General features: G+C 30.7%; 1 protein-coding gene and 1 pseudogene across 1 annotated transcript; one reads left to right on the top strand and one right to left on the bottom strand.

Moving 5' to 3' along the window:
• Window positions 1-17,983: 17,983 nt before the first annotated feature.
• LOC107958968 (chaperone protein DnaJ-like) lies at window positions 17,984-21,102 on the bottom strand (annotated as a pseudogene).
• Window positions 21,103-22,784: 1,682 nt separating this feature from the next.
• LOC107958966 (VQ motif-containing protein 33) lies at window positions 22,785-23,778 on the top strand. The gene has a single exon (XM_016894893.2). It carries the CDS (start codon window positions 22,986-22,988, stop codon window positions 23,556-23,558), a length of 573 nt encoding a protein of 190 aa, XP_016750382.2. The 5' UTR covers window positions 22,785-22,985; the 3' UTR covers window positions 23,559-23,778.

Here is a 23,778-nt window from a genome sequence, read left to right on the forward strand (position 1 = left end):
TTGGATCTGTGTATCCGTCTGAGTCCGAGTTATGTTAATAGGGTTGAGTAAATGAAATGAGAAAATCGAATGAATTTGATCGAATAAACTATTGAAAGTGTGAAAAAATGGAATTATGAAAAGAAATGTGAATTGTGAATTGAAATAGAGATATGAGATTGAAAGCTTGAACCAAAGGTTCATGAATTGATTAAAGATAATATAGATGATATATGATGCCATTTGATGAAAGACTATTGCCGAGATATGAAATTAAAGCATAATTAACACATATGACTTATATTGTTACATGTTTGATGTCTATTATTTATTATAGTATTTATAATTTGAATTATGGTAATACCACTGAGTACAAACATGCTCAACATACGATTATATTATTATAATTCAAATTATTTATTATTATTAAGTGTTAAATCCCTATCACTCCATATGGGATTCAATTCTATTATGTTTGGAAAAAGAAGTCGATGGTGAAACTTACATGAGACTATTCTTCTGTCTCTTCTGGTTTTCTTTAAGAAATCATTTGCATATTTATTATTACTTTCGTATGAGTTATGTTCTCGGATTTCTGGTATGGTATCGTATTTTGGAGTTCTTTATCTCGGTTTTCCTATCACTCTTATTTCGTAAATTATCGATCATGATTTATCCTTAAAGTATGTTCTTTGGTTTATGATGACTATGTCTATTATGATAAGACTATCCGTGTCTGTTTGGCATGTCTACGATGTTATGTGCCCAACATGTTTGATTAAGTAAATTTTATTCAAAACTGAATAAATGTGTGTTTATGTACACTTGGTTGAATAAGTATGATTAGTAAGTTCATATGGATAAATTTAATGTTGTGATATGAAAATTTCATGAATGATATAGTATATTATTGCATATGAATGTCATTAAACTGTGATAGTTGTAAAATGATATTTGAATAAAAGTACAAATTAAGTGGAACAACGGATTTGAGTACTTTCGTTCAGTGGCTAAGACGAATTGACGGAAAAGACCATAATTGGACCATGGCATCAATGTGATATGTGATCTGTGTAAGACCATAGCTAGGCTATGGCATCAGAGATGTGTGATTACGTGCTTCCATATAAGACCATATCTGGGATATGGCATCAGTGTGATATGTGATTCGTGTAAGACCATGGCTAGGCTATGGCTACGGTGTGTGATATGTGACTATGTGCAAGACCATAGTTTTACTATGGCATGATGAAAACGAAGTACTCAATTCCGAAATGGTTCCCTAAATTGATTAAGAAAGGTAAGTGATAAATGGACTTAAAAGATTGAAATTGATTAATTGTTGATATTGAGCTAAACTAAGTGAATTCATTGTTTGAAATTGTAGATGGCAGAAAATATTGATAGACTATATAAGTGTATAAATTTACTTGAAGTGAATTATGTGAAAACGATGATGTTATGTATGAATGCCAAGTCATATGTGTATAGTTATGAGAGTTAACTTAGAGGCTTTACGACCTCACCCCCTTACCAGAGTTGTAATTATGAGGGAATAAGTGAGATTTTGATGATATGCTCCGACACTGTATGCTACAGTCTAAAGGTTATTGGGAAGAGATGTTTGAGATTAATTCGGTTGTGATTCTGAGAAATTTTGTGGAAGTTTTTCATTAGAGTTGAAAGCAACTTTTTCTGGTAAGATTTTCGGGGACGAAAATCCCTAAAGGGGGGGAGAGTTGTAACAGCCAAATTTTTCAGTGGTGCCGAAAACAGTGATTCGAGATCACTAAATTCGACGAGTGAGTTTAGAAATTTTAACAAATAATAATTATAGGCCAAGCGCAAACTTAAAAGAATTATTTTTAATTAGTGAATTTTGCGATTTTAAAAGAATTAATCAGGTAAATTTGGTTGAAAACGAGGTATCGAGACCTAGGATTTATAAACCGAGCCATAAATATTTTTATAAATATTTATGGAGTGTTATTAAGTTAGTATTAAAGTTTCGTTAGAAAATTTTAACGTTTGGTTAGTCAATTAATTAAAAAGGACTAAATTGAAAATAGTGCCAAATTTATTAAATTGTAATTAAATAGTTTAAGTGATTAAAAAGGAGGGATTTAAAAGGCAATTGGACCCAAATTGTATGGGCTGGACAGTTGGGCAAGAAAATCAGCAAAAAAGACAAGGAGAAACAAGGGCAAAATGGGAAATTTTGTAAATTAAACATATAAAACAAGACAAATTTGAAAAATCTAGAGATATCATCATTTTTCTTCAGCAAAAACGCCATGGGAGGTCTGAAAGTTGCTGGTTTTTCATACTTTGACATATGTGAGTTCAATTCTTACCCTTTTCTTTGAGATTTTTATGTTTTTGTGACTTTTACAATTTGGTCCAAGTGTTTAATTCATTAGTTTTTGATTTTATGAACAAAATTAAAAGCTATCAATGATAATTTTTGACTGTTTATGATGAAATAAAATGAATTTGAAGCTTTTATTTTTTTGTTTGATGATTTTATCAAGTAATTTCAATAGAAATTGATTTTAGGACCTAATTGTGAAAAAGTTGTGAATTAAGGTTTAGAGTTAAAATGATGATTTTCAAAGGTTGTGTAATAGTTTATAATGATGGAATAAAATGTTAATTGAGAAAAATTAGCTTAATAGATGGGCTAATTGAGCAAGGACTGAATTGTATGACCTTTGAAATTTAGAGGAAAAATGGTAATAAACATCTTGAACTAAAACAATATTGGACAGCAGAAGTAGACTAACTTTGAAAAATCATCATAAATTGTATAAATTGAATTAGAAGATGAATAAAATATGAAATTAAAGCTTATTGAGTCTAGTTTTTCATAGAAGAAACGGTGTAAGCAATGGATTTGTAAATTATGAGATATAATGAATTTTGTGAGACAAGGTTAGAATGAATTCGGGTTCCCCTGTTTTGACTTTGGAAAATCACTAAAAATTGAATAAAATTAATTAGAGTCTCAAATTTATATACTTAGAATCCTTAATGAGTCTATTTTCAATAGAAATCAATGGGAACATTATCCGAGTTTTGTACTATGATATAATTAATTTTTAGTGAAGAGAGGTCAGAACTATTGGATAGTGAAACAGGGGAAACTTAAATGAATAAACTGTACTAATTGGCTAAACCAAAAATTCTTAAAATTTTATTGTGGAATGATATGTGAGTCTAGTTTTAGATAAAATTTATGGATCTTAATTTTGAGCTCTGTAGCTCTAATTATAAATAATTGAGTGACTATGACTCGTGTGAACAGATTGATGTGAGCATTAATAAGTAAATTGTGAAATCGTACTTACAAGAATGTTATATACATTAAGGATGTGGAATGGAGAGGAGGAGGAGGAAAAATATATATGAATATTCAGTTAGCATGGCTAATTTGCATGTTTTAAGCTCATGGACTAAATTGAATAAAAGTAAAACTTTAGGGGGCAATTTTGTAAAAATGTCAAAAATGACTAAATTGAAGAGAATAAATTGTTTTATTATCTAAATTAATAAATTGAATGAAATTATCAATTTAAGATTGGGTGAAATTTGGGAAAATGGTAAATTACCAATATGCCCCTAAATCTTGGTATTTCTGCAATTTAGTCAGGTAGGTTCGGATACCCTGAATGAGCATGTAAATATGAAAATTTAAGTATTGTATCGTATTTTATATGATATTTTGAATTGAATATATGAAAAGGATGTTACATGAAACATGAAAATGAATACTAAATAATATAAATTAATTGAAATTATTCTGAAAATTTCGGTAATGCCTCGTATCCTATCCCGGTCTCAGGTACGGGTATGGGGTATTACAAAATGTGTAAGACCATGGTTGAAAGATACCATGGCAACATTATATGAAATGTGTAAGACCATGGTTGAAAAATACCATGGCAACAGGATATAAAATGTGTAAGACCATGGTTGAAAGATACCATTGCAACATGATATGAAATGTGTAAGACCATGGTTGAAAGATACCATGGCAACAGGATATAAAATGTGTAAGACCATGGTTGAAAGATACCATAGCAACATGACGGGAATTAATAAGACCATCGTTGAAAGATACCATGGCAATATAACATGAAATAAACAAGACAATGGTTGAAAGATACCATGGCAATCTGACAGAAAATGAGTAAGACCATAGTTGAAAGGCACTATGGCATCATGTCAAAGATAAATAAGACCGTGGATGGGAGACGCGATGACATCTATTGAACAATTGATATTCAGGTAATATGTATCAGATGACGAATGGTTATATGAAATGGTTGTGTGAAATGTTTACAAGAACTGGTCATATGGAAATGTATGTACAAAATAGTTGTATGAAATAATTATGACGATAGATAAACGAAATAAGAATAAGTATATGGAATATAATTTATGTTAAGTTTGATATAAAATTTACCGGAACAAATATACATAAAATAAATGGAAATGATGGAGCATGAATATTGATATAATGAAATGATTGATATATATTTATGAAGAAACGGTAAGAGAATGATATGTTTCATGACATGTACATAGATATGTTTCATGACATGTACATATATGATTATCTTTGATATGTTGATACAAGGAAATTATGTAAGTAAAGACAATTATTAAACTCAAGCGTGACATGTCGAGAAAATAAGTATATCAATGTTGAATTTATATGAAATATGTGCAAGTATACTAACAATGATGTTGTTTGACGCTTAGACAAGTGTCAAGCTATTGATTGAATGGTAACATGTTTAATTATAAGAAGCATTGAAATGGTAAGTACTTAGATGAAAATATTTAAGATTTTGTGAAATTTTTTTATGATCTCGATTTAATTCCGGTTGGTTTTTAATGTATGTTTGGGGCTTCAAGGGCCCAATAGAGAGACTGTAATGACCTGAAATTCACGGGCACCGGAAAAGTGAGTTATAGGGCCTCCGTCATAGTGAAATAAGTTCGAAAATAATTATTAAAAATATTTATGAGCCTAGTGGTGTGTCTAATTAGGATCTAATTAAGTGAATTTAGATTAATTTAGAGTAAGTAATAAAAAGGATTAAATTGAATAAAGGGTAAAAGTTTAATTATAAAGCAATAGAAAATAAAAAGGATTAAAATGGCAATTAAGCCATTGACTACAAATGAGGTGGCATATTGGTGAAATAAAATCAAATATTTTTTTTAGGTTTTATATATTATAATGATTATTATTATGGTTTTATATTAAATTGTTATGATTATTTAATTGATAATATATTATAAATAAATTAAATAGAAGACAATTGTATGGTAATAAAATATATATGTGTAAGAATTGTATGGGTACATTTGTAATTTAAATATTTAATTACTTATAATTTAAGTATAAAAATATTTTATAATTATTAATTGTATTAATTAAATCATGAGATTTTTATTTAATAAGCAAATTAGATAATGACATTTGTAATAATATAAATATGTACACTTGTTATATAATTATTAATTTACTTAATATTAAAGTAAAAGATATTTTAATATATTATATTAATATTATATTATGTTAATAAAATAATAAAGTATAAAAGAATTAAAGAAATAAAGAAACAAAAGGAAATAGAAACAGAGTTGAAAAAGAGAAAAAAAAAGGGAAAGAAAAATAAAAGAGAAAACTAAAGATTTGAAGCTTGGAGTTAATTTGGTAAGTCAATTAAGTCCTTTTTAGTTAATTTTGATGTTTTAGGAGCTTCGAAACAAGATTTTGATGAAATTAAGTTGATAGTTCAAGAGTTCATATGTTTCCAAGTAGGGTTCATGTTGGAAAAATTATGGAATTAGGGATTTAATTGAATGAATTCTAAGTTAGAATTGATTAAGGGATTAAATTGTAAACTAGGCTATAAGTTTTATGTTGTAGGGACTAAATTGAAGAAATTTCGAAATTAGGGAAATATGCTGGAAATTTTATAATTAAATATAAGTTTAGACAAAATTTGAATAGAAAAAGAGAGTGAATTGGATTAAGAAAATAATTAAGTTTAGTTAGGATTAAATTGGGAATAAGGTAGGAGTTGTGTAACAGTCAAATTATTCAGTGGTGTCGGTGTAATAGCCCGATTTTAGGCTTAGTCGGAACAGTGGTTTCGGGACCACAAATCCGACGAAAAAAAAATGTAATGGCTTGAATTTTCAGAGGTGTCGGAACGGTGATTCGAGATCACTAAATTCGACAAATGGGTAGAAAATATTATTAATTTAGTAAGTATAAGTTAAATATGAAGTTAGGAAAATTTTTGAAATAGTGAATAGTGCAGTAGAAATAAATATTAAAATAATTAGAATCGAAATGAGGTATCAAGACCTCGGGGATTTTAAACTAAGCCATAAATATTTTTATAAATATTTATGGAGTGTTAAAAAGTTAGTATTAAAGTTTCGTTAAGAAATTTTAAAGTTCCGATAATTAATTGAACAAAAAGGACTAAATTGTAACAAATGCAAAATTTTGGGAAATGATTAAATAGCTTAAATGATAAAAGGAAGAGGGCTTAAAAGGCAAATAGACCCAAGGTCTATTTGGGCTGGACGGCAGAGGCATGAAATCAGCAAGAAAGTAAGGAGAATTAAGGGCAAAATTGGAAAATTGCAAATTTTGCTTAATAAAGTTAGGACCCAAGTGGAATTATCCAGATTTCTCTTCATTTTTCTGAATTCTCATCAGCTAAAACACCATGGAAGGGCTTCTTCAAGCTGGTTCTTCATATTTTTATTACAAGTAAGTTCAATTCTTGACTATTTCTTGAAATTTTTGTATTTTTATGACTTTTACAACTAGGCCCACTTGTTAAATCCATTAGTTTTTGATTTTATAAAAGAAGTTGAAAGTTGATATGAATATGTGCTGGAAGTATATGATGATTTAGCATGAAATTAGAGCTTTAAATTGTTCATATGCTGATTTTATTGAAAGAATTGAATAGAAAGTGAATGTTTGGGACCTAATAGTAAAAGAGTTTGAAGATAGAGTTATATGTGGAAATTCTGAATTTCAATAGTTGTGTAACAACTTATAATGTCTAGTAAAGTACTAATTGAGAAAATTAGATTAATTGAGGGGTTAATTGAGAAAGGACCGAATTGTATAAACTGTGAAATTTGGGGCAAAATGGAAATCAACATTTTGCACTAAAGCAGTTTTGGACAGCAGCAGTAGTGTAACTTTGAAAAATCACCAAAAATTGTAGAGATTGAATTAGAGGATGAATAAAATATGAAACTAAAGCTTATTGAGTCTAGTTTCTTATAAAAGAAATGATGTGAGCAATGGAATTGTAAATCATGAGATATAATAGATTTTGTGAGACAAGGTCAGAATGAATTCGGGTTCCCCTGTTCTGACTTTGGAAAATCATTAAAAATTGTACAAAAATGATTATGAGTTATAGTTTATATGGTTAGAATCCTTAATGAGTCTATTTTTATAAGAAACAAGCTAAAACATCATCCGAATTCTGTACAATGAGATAATTAATTTTTAGTGAAGAGTGGTCGGAACTGTCAGACAGCGAAACAGGGGAAACTTTAAAGAATAAACTGTACTATTTGGCTGAACCAAAAATTATGAAAATTTTATGGTATGAAGATATGTGAGTCTAGTTTCAGGGAAAATTAACGGATCTTAATTTGGAGCTCTGTAGCTCCAGATAAAAATAATTTAGTGATTCTGACTCGGATAAACAGCTTTGAATATACATGTTAGTGAATATTGAAATTATGGTTAATGTTGTTTAAGTGTGTTATACACATTAAGGATGTGGAATGGAGAGGAGGAGGAGGAAAATTGGGAAATATATGAATGATTCGTGTATAAATGGTCATATGTTTGATTATAACTCATAAACGATGAAATATGAATGATGCTTATTTTTGTGCATTATTGGTCATGGTTTAAGCTCATGTGTGAAAATAAAGTTTCATAGTATGTGTGTATGGTATATTCAGTATATGATTTGGCATGAAATAATACCATGAATGGTTTATGAATTAACACATGTTGGTAAGCCTGATATATGAATAAATGATCAAATTGAGCGGAACGCCGGATTTGAGTACTTCTGATCAAGTGACAAAGTGATAAGTGATAGCTTCGGCTACACTTATCTGATCAAGTGACAAGTGAAAAGTGATAAGTGATAGCTTCGGCTACACTTATCTGATCAAGTGACAAGTGAAAAGTGATAAGTGATAGCTTTAGCTACACTTATCTGATCAAGAGACAAAGTGATAAGTGGCTACACTTATCTGATCAAGAGACAAAGTGATAAGTGGCTACACTTATCTGATCAAGAAACAAAGTGATAGGTGGCTACACTTATCTGATCAAGGACAAGAGATAAGTGATCATACGTAAGACCATAGTTATACTATGGCAAAGTGAAAGTGAAGTACTCAATTTTCCGTGACCGTTCCCTAATTTGATTAAGGATGGTAAGTGACAAATGGGCCCAAAAGAATTAAAGTAAATGGATAAGTGGTAGTGTATTTATATCAGGACGATGTTGTTATTCAAACTAAAGTGATATTTTCATTGCTAAATTGAGAATTTCATAAATGTGTTATTGAATGGTATAATCAATAAACATTGAGTTAAATGGTAAATACGTATTAGTTTTGAATTTGATGTCATTGAATTGTACGTGAATTAAATGGAAATTTCTAGTGATATGATTTAAATTATGAGCATGAGAAATTGCGAATTGAATGAAATGGAAATGAAGCATTAAATTGCATGAGTATGTATCGGGTCTCGCAGGCCCTAATTATTATGATTATAATATTTTGAGGATATATTGTGAAAAGTTATAGAAACATGTTAATTATTTTGAAAGTTTTAATTTTGATGAAATTTTATAACTCGGTTAAATACGTTTACAAGTGTATGTGTTTTGGTAATGTCTCGTACCCTATTCCGGTGTTGGATACGGGTAAGGGGTGTTACAGTCGGAAACAGTGATTCGAGATCATTAAATCCGATGAGTAATTTTAAAAATTTTAACAAATAATAATTATAGGCCAAGCGCGAACTTAAAAGAATTATTTTTTTATTAGTGAATTTTGCGACTTTAAAAGAATTAATCAAGAAATTAGGGTGAAAACGAGGTATCGAGACCTCAGATTCATAAATCGAGCCATAAATATTTTTATAAATATTTATGGAGTGTTATTAAGTTAGTATTAAAGTTTCGTTAGAAAATTTTAACGTTTGGTTAGTCAATTAATTAAAAAGGACTAAATTGAAAATAGTGCCAAATTTATTAAATTGTGATTAAATAGTTTAAGTGATTAAAAAGAAGGGATTTAAAAGGCAATTGGACCCAAATTGTATGGGCTGGACGGTTGGGCAAGAAAATTAACAAAAAAGACAAGGAGAAACAAGGGCAAAATGGGAAATTTTGTAAATTAAACATATAAAACAAGACAAATTTGAAAAATCTAGAGATATCATCATTTTTCTTCAGCAAAAACACCATGGGAGGTCTGGAAGCTGCTTTTTTTTCATACTTTGACATATGTGAGTTCAATTCTTGCCCTTTTCTTTGATATTTTTATGTTTTTGTGACTTTTACAATTAGGTCCAAGTGTTTAATTCATTAGTTTTTGATTTTATGAACAAAATTAAAAGCTATCATTGATAAGTGTTGGTTGTTTATGATGATATAAAATGAATTTGAAGCTTTGATTTTGTTGCTTGATGATTTTATCAAGTAATTTCAATAGAAATTGATTTTAGGACCTAATTGTGAAAAAGTTGTGAATTAAGGTTTAGTGTTAAAATTCTGATTTTCAAAGGTTGTGTAATAGTTTAGAATGATGGAATAAAATGTTAATTGAGAAAAATTAGCTTAATAGATGGGCTAACTGAGCAAGGACTGAATTGTATGAGCTGTGAAATTTAGAGGAAAAATGGTAATAAACATCTTGAACTAAAACAGTTTTGGACAGCAGCAGTAGGTTGACTTTGAAAAATCACCATAAATTGTATAAATTGAATTATAGGATGAATAAAATATGACATTAAAGCTTATTGAGTCTAGTTTCTTATAGAAGAAACGGTGTCAGCAATTGAATTGTAAATTATGAGATATAATGAATTTTGTGAGACAAGGTTAGAACGAATTCAGGTTCCCCTGTTTTGACTTTGGAAAATCACCAAAAATTGGATAAAATTAATTAGAGGCTCAAATTTATATGCTTAGAATCTTTAATGAGTCTATTTTCAATAGAAATCAATGGGAACATTATCCGAGTTCTGTACTGTGATATAATTAATTTTTAGTGAAGAGAGGTCAGAACCGTAGGATAGTGAAACAGGGGAAAATTAAATGAATAAACTGTACTAATTGGCTAAACCAAAAATTCTGAAAATTTTATGGTGGAATGATATGTGAGTCTAGTTCCAGGGAAAATTTACGGATCTTAATTTCGAGGTCTGTAGCTCGAATTATAAATGATTGAGTGACTATGACTCGTGTGAACAGCTTGATGTGAGCATTAATAAGTAAATTGTGAAATTGTACTTACAAGAATGTTATATACATTAAGGATGTGGAATGGAGAGGAGGAGGAGGAAAAACAAATGATATATGTTTATAAGAAAACAGTATGAGAATGATACATATCATGACATGTATATATATGACTAGTTTCAATATGATGCTTGTTGGGTATGAAGTTGGATTGAAATGTCTAAGGCAAGTATTTTATTCCGCGCATCTGAAATGTGGTATTTTATAAGATATGATCTAGCTTTAAATATATATGCCTGATGATTAAGCTGAAAATATTTGGTAAGATGATAATCATGGTATAAAAGTATAAGTGGTACCATAATAGACAAGGTAAAATGAGTATGAGAGACACATGTATGATGACATACAAATGCTATGTTTGTAGTTTAATTGAGAATGTTTAATCATTAAATGAATACCATGTTATATGCTTTTGATTTTGTATAAGTGTGTAAGAGATTAAGGTCGACCAAGGCTTGGAAAATAGCTTAGATATTGACCACACAGGTAGAGACACGGCTGTGTGTCTCAGCCGTATATGGAACACGACTTTAGGACACGGGCGTGCGATGTGGCCGTGTGCCCCTAAATTGATGATGATGTCATAAACAGAAAGCTCCACAGACAAGGGACACAGGCGTGTCCCAAGCCACACAGGCGTGTGGAATCCACACGGCCTAATCACAAGGGCGTGTGGGTACTGTTCACAAGTAAACTTTTTTAAAAAAAATTAATTAAGCGAAAATTTTTACGAGAAATCAGTTGAGCTCCGACTTGATTTTAATGTTCATGTTGGGCTTCAAGGGCCTAAATAAAGGTCGTTATATATATATGATCTCAGAAAGTGAATAGTAATGTTTCGATTAATCTGTAAATGTTCTGTATGTATTGGTAACACTCTGTAACCCTGTTTCGGCGATGGATACGGGTTAGGGGTATTACAAGTTGTTTAGAAATTTAATTATTTATTATAATTAATGTTGTAAATAATAATGTAAATTACTATTATTTTCGTAGCCAACAAAGAACTGGAAGCATCAGCATCGAAAGGAAATGAGAAAGTCATCGAGGACTAAAACGGGAGAATTACGGTGTGTATTACTATAATTCAAATTTTAATTATTATTGATTGCTGAAATTTTAATTGTTATGTATGGTAAATAAGACTTGAGGTAAGTATGTGAAATCGATATGAATATTGAGTGAAAATGAAAGTGATATAAATTGAATCAAATTGAATTGAATAAGTGAATTATGGAATATGTGATTATTTGAAAAGTGTATTGATTGAAAATAAATAAATTGTGACAAATGTATTGTGTTGATGGTATACACTTGTGTGAAAATTAATTTGTATATGAATTAAGATAATAGATATTTGAATTGAATGAGTATTGAAAATTTTTGTGTAAATGAAATTGAAATTAGAAAAAAAATAAATAATACCCTATTAACTTGTCGGACTAGATTCGATACAAATGGCATGCCATTGGATTTGTGATGTGATGAAGAGATTGTAGTTCGGCCGAGAGGATGTTTCTGTTATTATATACTTCGGTTTATCCGAATAGGCATTTAATGCCTTATTGGTGTGTTTGGGAGGATATATTATACCGGTGTGTTATGGAGGATTTACAATATTCCGGGTGTGTTTGGGTTGGACATTCTGGTGTGTTTGGATGGAATCCACGTATCTGTCATAGTCCGAGCTTTGTTAATAGGGTAAATAATTGAAATGAAATTTTGAAAATGAGATTATTTGTTTTAGTACTATTGAAAAGTACAAGAAACGAGAAAGAATGTATGAACTAAATTATGAATTGAGTTAGTATGAGAAAAATAAATTATGAATTTAAGATTTATGAAGTAAAATAATTTTATATAAAAGTAGTTTAAATAATTATAAAATTTATGGTTGATGTTTGTAATTTATTAATGTTAAATAGTCTTGATTTATAGTAATACCACTGAGTATGTCCATACTCAGTGTACGGTTGTTTCCGTGCGCAGGTTAGTAGAAGTCAAGTGTCCTGGCTCAGCATCCAGAACAATCCCGACTCCAACACAAACTTGGTGATGTATATTTTTCTTTTGGGTAAAGGTGGCATGTACATAGGTGTTATTTAGTCACTTGAATATGTATATTACTTTGGGTAGTGAAGGATGAATTATAAAATTTAGATGGTTAAATGAAATGGTAAGGAAAGTACATGATATTTTGATACATGAACATTAAGTTGTTAAATGAATGAAGTTTTTAATCAATTTTGAATGATGCTATGATAGTTATTAAATTAAAATTTTGTTAATAATATAAATATTAGTATATGAATGTGAAATATTGGTGTTGCTTGTTTTGGTTTGAATTTGCAGGAGGTTTAGGTAAAAATAAGCAGAAATGCTGCCGAAATTTTTATAAAAAAAAAAAATTGGAATACTCGAACAAGTCCCGTTCTACTTTTAATATGTGTTTGAACTTCGAGAGTTCAAGATAGGGACTTAATTATTATATTATACTATGAAAGTTATATTAATTGTAAATTTATTCGTAAGTTGTCTGATATGTCTGGTAATGCCTCATAACCTCGTTCCGGTAACGGTTTGGGGTTAGCGGGTGTTACAGAGACGCTATGATTATTTTCAAAATATGAATAATAAATGACTCAGAATTATCTGAAAATGTTCAATAAACTCCGGTAATGCCTCGTACCTATTCCGGCAATGGATACGGGTATGGGGTGTTACAGCTACAACCTACTCAACCATCCACCCTAGCTAAAGGAGTATAGACCTTTCGTTTTCATAACCATCCGTCTAGAAATCCCTTATAGCCTACCCCTCTGCTTCTAGGAATGGGGCAAGCATCTACTTTTTAAATGCGAACACTTCTCAAGTGTAAACACATCTTCAAAACCACTTAGACCATCTAGGCATAACAATCTCATACTGAATGACAAAATGAACCACACTAATGCATGTCCTTCGCATATTGCATAATGGCAGCATCCTTCATAACAACCTACCGCATCACGCTAACGGACAAGGGACTATAACACCCCTCACCTAATTCGACAATAAATCTGAATAAGAGACGTTACATTTAACACTAAAGTCGTCACTTAAACTTATTATTTCATTATAACCAAATTAATTTATAATACAAAACATTATGCTTCATACATAATTCACATTATTACTAATAATCCTAAGGGCTTGCTCTGCAGTGCTTAAAAAAAGTATTTCTGGCTCCAAAAACACTTTTGGAAGAAAAGCTCTGCTAAACAAGCTGCTTTTGGCTGAAATTTTTAGCTTTTCAGAAGTGCTTTGAAAAACACTTGTAAAAAGGAGAAGCTAAAATTTTTAGCTTTTCCTCTTCCAAAAATACTTTTAATGCTTAATTACGTTTTCACTCCTCTAATAACATAATACTTTCCCTTTTTTTTTTCTTGATGCTTAATTACAAATGTGTTAAAATCATTAATTAAAAGTAAACAAATATTTTTTTAAAAAAAATACTAATTACAAATATTTAATTGTTATATTTAAATATTTAAAATATATTTTATATATTGTAATTAAATTTTATAAATAATTAATATTTATTGCTTGAAAATATTTAAAATTTCTATTTCATATATTAAAATATTAACAAGTTATAATAATTTTTTTATATTTTTACTAAAATTTAATAATATTAACTAATTTAAGTATTATTTAAATGTATATTTGTTACTTGATAATAACATGTCTAAAATGGACATTTTATTTCTCAAAAGTATTTTTTGACAGCAATGCTAAACACTCAAATTTTAAACTAAACTTTTCAAAAGCACTTCACTTTTCCACAGCATTTTTTAAAAGTATTGCCAAACTAGCCCTAAGTACATGTCAAACTAAGTCCAAATCTATATCCTAGAGGGCTTAATTTTGAAGCTTGTGGAGTGGTGTGATCCAAATTGAAGTAGAAATCCTTGAATCTTTATTGCTTTTGTCTTTCACTTATGTGTTTAAAACAAACATGTTAAGCTACGTGAATAGCTTAATAAGTATCTAATTTAATTTAGTAGCATACCGATTCATTTGTTTCAACATATTTTAAATTATTTAAATTAAAGCAATTAATAAACTACTTATACTGCGAAGTAATATAAACATAAACATATCGTAAATAGAACTCCAGTATCCCTTTCACCTATCGTAACTCCCAGTTCACTAACCCTAATCCCAACCAAACCCGTAGCCCCTCATCACACCATAATCGTATCATGTATCATTTCATTTATTCATTTTAGTTCATTGACATTTATCTTTGCATATAATCATATACTAACTTTTCAATTTCCTTTGAATGCATGTATACGTAAGCATTTCTTTTTAATTTCACATGTACTTTCTTTTCTCTCTTACATTATTAACTTAATTCTATTTACATATTCATCATTAAATTTATTATACATATTTAAATACCAAAGTATGTCTTAGACTCACTCATAAATTTTGACATCCATGACTTACTTCTATTTAAACATAATTATTACAATAATGTAACTTAATCAGATAACTTTTAAACTTTATTCATCATAGTATACCTTTAAATTTATATTTTACTTAGTTATTTTATACTAAAATTAAATACTCAAGCATCTAAATTAAATTAAGATAAGCAAACATAAATTGAATTAAGAATTTATCTATTCTCTTCATTTAAACTTTAACATTTCTCTTTGCAATTCAAAACTTTCAAATACATAAATACATAAATACATAAAACATAATATCATGTTTTCAATAAATCTCTACATGATTTCACTTTCAAATAACATGAAAATATTGAGAAAATCATAAAATCATACTTCTTTCCTTTACTTTCTCATTACTTTGCTTAAGTTTTTCCTTCACTTTCTTCTTCTTTTGTTTTTTTGTTTTTGTCTTTGTCTTTTTCCTTTCCTTTATATTTTTCTCCCTTTCTTTTTTTCCCTTTTATTTTGCCGCCCCAAGCTGCTGCCATTCAGCCTTCCAGTTGTATAAAAAATTCTACACTTTTCTTTTTCTTTCAGTTTCATCCTTATCTTATCAAGCAATCACATTTCAACACATTTCATACTTAATTACCATTGATTTTCTCTCCCTTATACCTTATTACATGGATATTTTAATCTCATCATTATGTCTCCAAAAATCTATTAATAATGGTAAAATTGCATATGGCCACTATCTCACAAAATGGGAAAATTGCACTTAGTTCTTGCACTTTTCCACTTTATTCAATTTAGTTCATATTTCGATTTTCCAATTTCATGTACCAATATGTATTCATGTCACATTCATAATTAAATGTTCACCCCTTTTCTTAAAATGATAAATGTGTACTTTTAGTCTTCCAACTTTCAAGAATCCTCAATTTAATCCTTACTGAATTTTATTATTCGTACTTCCTCTCCAAATACTTATTTCGCATTCAATATTTTTTTTTTCAAAAACCAAAATTTTGGACTATTACATGACCTCTCTTATAAATAACTTCCAAACAATGAGGAAGGAATCGACCTTTTAAGCTTTGAGTATACTCTGAGAAATCACTCTTTCTTCCTATACTAAATAACCTCTCTTATAAATAATTTGTATTCTTGTCCATTTAAGGCTCTCCGTCTCTTTAGCTGAACTGACCTCCTCAATACCACCATACACTTATCTTTATCTCTTCCCTTGTTGTACATTGTACCAGCACCCAGGACATTAATCTGATCCTGAAGCATCGAGAGCTTCTAAATGAAAAACGACAGCTTTTAATTCCTCATCCGTGACCTCGACTTCAAGAGTCACCCATTATCTTGGGTGACCACCAATTCAATGGGATTTAACATAGCCTCCATATTAGAGTTTGGAACTTCATCAAAAAAATTGTTGCACAGATCCGAAAAGTCCTTTTACCAACCTCATCTTCAACCCATGTTCCTTCTTTATTCTCGTGATAGCATGGCTTCTTTTATGTATGATTCGCAGCAATGGCATGAAAAAACCTCGTGTTTTTATCCCCAGGATTGAGCCATTTAACTCGTGATCTTTGATGCCAACAGTATTCATTCATTAACCAAAGGGTGCCGAGTTTCTTTTTTAGTATAACAATTTCGAATATGTTGTAATAGGATTGGCTTGCAAGAGAGTGATACAATTGGTGATTCCAGAAATTTCCTAACGCGGATTACCAAACTTTCTTTTATTCCATTCAATTAGTTTATTCCTAGTAGCGGTGATCTTATGCAAGAAACTGTTGTAACTACCCTTTTCATCTTGGCACCAAGAATTTGTAACTATTTCATCCAGAGTCAACTTTTATTCGAACTTGAAGCACTTCCTAACCCCTCTTCTTTAATGAAGCTGAACAATAATCGAGAGTGATCTGATTCATTGGCGGCTTTAGCAATCCCATTCGCGTTTGGGAAAGAAATGCTCCTTTTTTATAAAAATAACCTAAAAAATTTAATTAATTATCAAAATAATTTATTTTTAATTAAATATAAAAATAACTTAAAATCTACGGTAAAAGTTGGTGGAGCCAAAGAGTTTAACTCCACCATCATGTCACGTCAGCAACCAGAAAAAAATTAATTTTTTGGTGGAACCATGTAGAATGACATTACATGTATAAATATTAAGAAAATTCTGTAATTTCTTAAAATATAGGGGACTTTAAAAAAAATTCTATTTTTTGGTAGAGCCATTTCATTTGGCGCCACAGATTCGTTGACACCCTTTTTACTTTTTTTTTTGGTCCTTCTTTCTTTCATTTTTTTCCTTTTTTTAAGTTTTATCTTTATCCTTATTTATTTTATTTATTAATTTTAAAAAAATTGAAATGTATATTTGAAATGTTTTATAATATATATTTTTAAATTTTAAATATATATATTTTAAATTATTTTTTAAAATTTTAAATATTATTTTTTAAATATTAAATATATTTTTTAATAATATAGAACATTTAAATATTTTAAAGATACGACCTTTCAAATTTATTATTAGTTTTATAATATTTTAAATGTATATTTTAAACTTTAAATATTTTTTAATTTATTTTATAATATTTAAAACAAATAAGGATAAAAAAGTAAAAAAGAAAAAGAAAAAAGAAAGAAGGAAAAAAGTAAAAGGGTGCTAGCGAATCTGGTGGCGCCAAATAAAATGCCTCTACCAGAAAATGAAATTTTTTTTAAAGTTCCCTATATTTTTAGAAATTACAGTATTTCTCTGACATTTATACAGGTAACACCATTCTACTTAACTCTACCAAAAAATTGATTTTTTTTCCTTATTGCTTATGTGGTATGTTGGTAGAGCTAAATTCTTAAGCTCCACCAACTTTTAATATAGATTTTAGGTTATTTTTATGTTTAATTAAAAAAAGATAATTAGTTAAAATTTTCGAGTTATTTTTATAAAAAAACCGAAATACTCCGCCGGTTGTTGAGAAAATCTCTGTCGAGTTTCTCTTGAATACATTCCGAATCAACTCTATTGTTCAACTAAGTGAAACCCCCACCAGTAACATTTAATTCCATAAATTCACAAACATCAATCCATTCTTCAAACTCCCTACACGCAGAATGATCGACTGGTCTTCCTCCTCTTTTCTCAGTCTGGGATTTGATGGAATTGAAGTCCCCCAAAGTCAACCAAGGCTTCTCTTTGTCATTATTCAAAACCACAATATTGTTGAGCACCCCTCTTCTATTTTTATCTGCGGGCAACCTTATAAAAAATTACATTTCCAAGCAATGTCACTAATCCAATGCATAATTGTATGGATGAAGTTCTTACAGGAATTAGTAATAACCATCCCAACATCAATGGTCCACAAAGAGCGATGCCTCCAGACTAGCCTTCTGGCTCAACATAAAAACCTTCAAAGAAACCCAACCTACTCCTTATTCTTTCAAGTTTAGCACTCTTTTGTTTAGTTTCCATAGGGATGATGTTTGAGGATTTGTGCTTAAAAGAAACCCTTTCTGAAGCCCGAATGGTAGGGGCTTTGCCTAAACCTCGACAGTTCCATGAGAGAATACTCTTGGTCCCTAATAACAGAAACGTCAGGTCTCAAGTGGAACCCGAAAACAAAAGAGTGGTCAGAAAACGGAAAAGCACCTTGAGGAAAAGCCAAAGCACCTGGAAAAGAGAAAAGCCAAAACAACACTGAGGCCAACCAAACTGATTCTTTGAGGCAATAAAACAAATACCTAGTTAACAACCATAGAATAGATATATCAGTAGCAGCACATCAAAACAGAAGCGATGCCAAACAACTGAAGGTTGAGAAAGGGCCAAAATGTACCTCAACACCGATGAGATCAGAAAATCGAGCTAAAATTCTGACCAAGAAGCAGAAAGCTGAAGAGCAGAAAGCTGAAGAGACCCAGCAGAATGATGAAAAAGGATGTTCTACTCGAAGGAGAGAACAGAGAAAAGCAGAGCCAAAGCCTGCTGGAGAAAATCCCGTCCTTGTTCCTTACAGGCTCGAGAAGTGGCTTCAATAGATTTATCCTGATCATTTAAACCCAAATTCTACATTTCCCCTTTCACACATTTTCCTTTCGGAAAAGGAACAAATTTGATAATGATATCATCATACTAACGCATAGAAATAAGATTTTTTTTTAAATAACTCTTTATTGTCTATATAAACAACTAATTATTGTACGTGTTAACAATTTCAATCAATAAGTAACAATTGTTGTTTCTTTTCTCATTTATAATGAGATAAGATTGTAAAAATACATGGTGTGATTACAATTTGGAGACAAAGAACGTACGCTATTCAACGGGCAAAACAAATAAATTTTATGGTGGTTTTACAACCTACAACATTTGGCAACAGACAATAACAGAGAAATTATATACTATTTGGAAAGAGGAGGTTCACCCAACCACTTAGCCCGAAATCCAGTTCCTTTGCAGTCAGAGCAGCACGTTGATCCCTATAATATAACCAATGAAAAGAATATGTATTTTAGTTGGGCAGTTGGCCATACAGGAGGTCTATTGCATGCAAATATGTCAATGTTGTATAGAGATGACTATACCTTCCCAGCACAAATCACGCAAGTGGTATTCCTAGAAGGAACTTGGCAGAGCATATTATCCCCAAGGATAAAGAAGCCTGTACCTCTACACCACTGGCATTCAACGTGCCCTTGGAGTTGCATGAAGAACAAACAACTGGCCTCGGTTGCTAGAACAAATCATCAAGAGAAATGAAAATGTTAGGACCCAAAAGAGGAAGTAAATTTGTTTTCAGCCTTGAACAAGTTTCCAGAGCATCCCTACATGGATGTCTTCAATCCCTTATTTTCCCCTGTAAATTCAGTCTCAGATGCATTTTTATAGTATTAATACTATATATCTTAGAAATTCTTTCCTATAGTACTTCTCTATCTCCTGGCAAATGGAATGGACCAATTGGAAATTTAACACTTTATGTATCATATGTATCAGCAGTGTTCATGGAGTTCACCAAATACAAAGGAGTACTTACCAGGGAACATGGAATACAACCACGTGCTTGAATATGTAAAGAATCAATGAAGAAAAATGGTGAACTACTCAATCCCATCCTGCTTAACATCTTCAATCAGATAAAGCCATTGATACCGGAGCTTCCAGAATTTAAATATCTAAGATGCGTCCAATATCAATCACCCATTATCACTTATCACAAAATTTCAGAAAATAAAATCATTCCACATAAACCCAACCAGATGCAATCCAAATTACTTTAAACCCAATCCCCTATCAATCACCCATTATGCACAAATTTGCAACAAACAAGAAAATCTATCATCATGGGAATTGAATCATTGATATAATGTTGATTGTGTGCCAATTCGAAACCCCCATTGAAACTAATAAGATTTGAATTACAGGCCACAGATGGTAAGGTTTAAAAAAAAAGAGAAAAGATTGTACCTGAGAGATGAGCCAAGCTTTTTCCATACGCTCAACAAAATCGGAAGAGCTCCCATAGGAATCAACAGCAGAAGCTCTGACAGCCAAAACCTTTGAACCCTTGGACCTTGCGGTTGTTGTAGCTTGAGATAAAACCCCAGCACCGAACGCCACTCTATTTGTCGACACAAAGCTCATGTCTTTCTGGTCGATGGATTTGGCCACAATCACTGGGCGGTAAAAACACGCACAACTCTTCATGTCCCGTATTACTATCTTCCTTTTGCAAAGATATTGGCTTGTGATTTTCTACAGGAAAAAAACTATATTAGAGAAAGAAAGGGGAGAATTTGGCTTTGGGCCTGGGGGCGTAATCCCTCGATTTCAATGGGAAAACTGCAGAGACAGAAAACTATGAGCTTTGGGCATGTCGTGTTTGGATTGGAGATTCTTTTGCTATTGTTAGAATGGATGGTCAAAAGCTGGAAACGTAAATATATCATATCAAGCTGCGGCCAAATACTGTTGCGTAATAATAAATTAATAATACTAGTAGTAGTTGTTTCTGATTTTTCTTTCTTCCTTTCTTTTGATTATTTTTTTATGAGTCTGCGGTAATCGGGCAGAGCCTAAATATGCATCTCGGGTAGATTGGGCCCATCTTGCCCTATATTGTTCCATCATCTAAATTGGAATTGGGTGGCTTGCGAGGGAAATTTTCTAACGAGTCTTCTTTGACACCTTTTTTTTTTTTAATTTCCTATTCGAGTTATAATATTTTTTATTACTTACTATTAAAATATTACATGTATGAAATTTAAAAAAAAATATTTTGAGAATACAGGAAACTAAAAGTATATTTCATATAAAAAAATTTACATATAACTTTAAAATATTACGTCATAATTCGATTGACATAGGTATTATTACCATTATAAGAAGATGTGAATTCGAGTGTGCTAAAGCGTATTATCATCTTATTTATAGATTATGAAGGGGTTATAGATAATTTTAGACATTATGTTAAAAAAACAAATATAATCAAAATTTATAATAAAAATATAATCGGACAAACTCCGGTATGTAATAAGATAGAAAAAAAAAGAGAGAAAATTATTTTCTTTTATCCTTTAAATTTGATGGCTTCGCATAATAATATCTTTTTATGTTTAGAGTGATTATAGAAGATAGAAGATATACACGTATAACAAGTTTTATATTAAAAATAAACGTTTTCTTGTGTTGCATGTGGTTGTAACCAAAATCATTGATGTAAGTGGAGAAGCTATTGTTGGGTTCAAAATCTTAATTTGCAAGGTAAGATGCAATTTATGGGGTCTAATATTGGTCCTTTCAACTTCTTTAAATGCTCCTCTTTCATCTGTTAGAGAATCATCCCCCACCATTTTAACTTGTTCCTGATAAGATAGGTAGCTGGTGCTTATGTATATCCATACATCATTTGCTGTTCATTTAATTTCCTCAATGATTATCAACTTCTTCCAGACCTAACCACTATCATATTTTTTTAAAAATTTTCTAATTATTTTTAATTATATTTTAAGCTAAATCATCGGTTTAAAATTTATTTATTTATTATGAAAATTACTTATTAATTGTGTTATCCTATTTAAGGTCATTAATAACATGGACAATAAAATAAATAACCACGGAAATAAGTCATTTTATAAAATTTACACATAATAATCTCACATGTTGGGACTTGAATTTGAGTACTTAAAGACCTATAATCTCAACCTCTACTAAGAATGCTTTTTTTATATATAGATTTGAAATATTCTTTGTATCAAATTTGATGGTCTATAAAAATAATAAATATAATATAAATACAAAATAAAATCAAATTGATATAAAAGCATAAACATGCAAACATTTAAAATAATCAAACAAAACTCATATTTGAACATGAGTACTTAAATACCCATAATCTCAACCTCTAGAAAGAATGCTTCTTTTTATATAGATTTAAGGTATTCTCTATAATCTATAAAGATTAAATATTTGAAGTTGGTGTTTACTTTTTTTTTAATAATATAATATATTTTACTAATATATCCAACTTTTGTGGTGAGGTGATTCATAATATTTTTAAAATTTCAAACAATTAATTTTTAATTTAAACGATGGAAAAAGTTAGTCCGGTAAGGGATTTACATCGACGGCAAGTGGCACTTGCCCTTCCATGCGCCCATGTCATACAGTACCCTTTCAAATTCAAAGCAACTGTTTTATTTATTACCCAAAAATACATTACTACTGTCGCTGACAACACATATATACAAACATCCCTTCAAACATTCTCTTTCGTTTCTCTACAAAACCATCAAAAAAATTACTTCAATCGTTTAATTTTAGCCCAATTTTTCGTTCCTCTAAAGCTGATTATTGATCCCTCTTTTTTTCCTTTTTCTCAAAATATTTCTAGCTAGCTAGCTAGCTCCTCTACTTGCAATGGGAAAGCACCTAAGCAGCATAGATTCACCATCACCTGCAACGCCATCTCCAACAACTTTCGTTCAGGCTGATGCAAACACCTTCAGGGACCTGGTCCAAAAGCTTACAGGATTTGCCCACGACACAGAGAAACTCCCTCTTACTTTCCGGTTATCTTCCAAAACCTCCCTTCCAAGTGACCCAACAGCCCCACGCCGTCCACCTTTCAAGCTCCAAGAACGTAGGCAACGACAGTCTATGAGAAAGCTGGAGATCAAGCTTGGTCACGCCACCATACGCAACTCACCTACTCACTACGTCTCTCCCCCCAGCCAAGCTCCTCTCCGGCTTGACTCGCCCATTCGCAGTCCAGTGACTCCACTAGGATCTGAATCACTCTTTTACTCGAGTTCTTCTGGTACCCTATCACCATCATCACCTGCTCGTATGGTTTCGGAGGAGGAGAAGGTAATCGCTGAGAAGGGCTTTTACTTGCACCCATCACCATTAAATACGCCTAGAGGAACGCAACCACCGGAGCTCTTAACACTTTTTCCAATAACTTCACCAGGTCAGGAGAAACGAGATTAGGTTATTCTATTAATATGCTAAAAAAAATGATAGTAAAACTTTTTACAACTTTTTCCCCTTGGATCATTTGTGGGTTAAAAGGTGTTATTATTACTATGGGTGTATGAGTATCCTTGTCTGAAGAGGTTGATATCATGGTTTCTTGTAGTTTAACAGGGTAGAAATTTTGTTAATTACATGTTACAGAAATTATCATGAATAATTATCTTTATTATTCTCA

This window comes from Gossypium hirsutum, chromosome A05 (assembly GCF_007990345.1).
Source record: "Gossypium hirsutum isolate 1008001.06 chromosome A05, Gossypium_hirsutum_v2.1, whole genome shotgun sequence".
Taxonomy (NCBI): domain Eukaryota; kingdom Viridiplantae; phylum Streptophyta; class Magnoliopsida; order Malvales; family Malvaceae; genus Gossypium; species Gossypium hirsutum.

What these genes read in the sequence shown, in the direction of transcription:
- LOC107958966 (XM_016894893.2), top strand. Translation starts at nt 22,986, where the DNA reads ATGGGAAAGCACCTAAGCAGCATAGATTCACCATCACCTGCAACGCCA.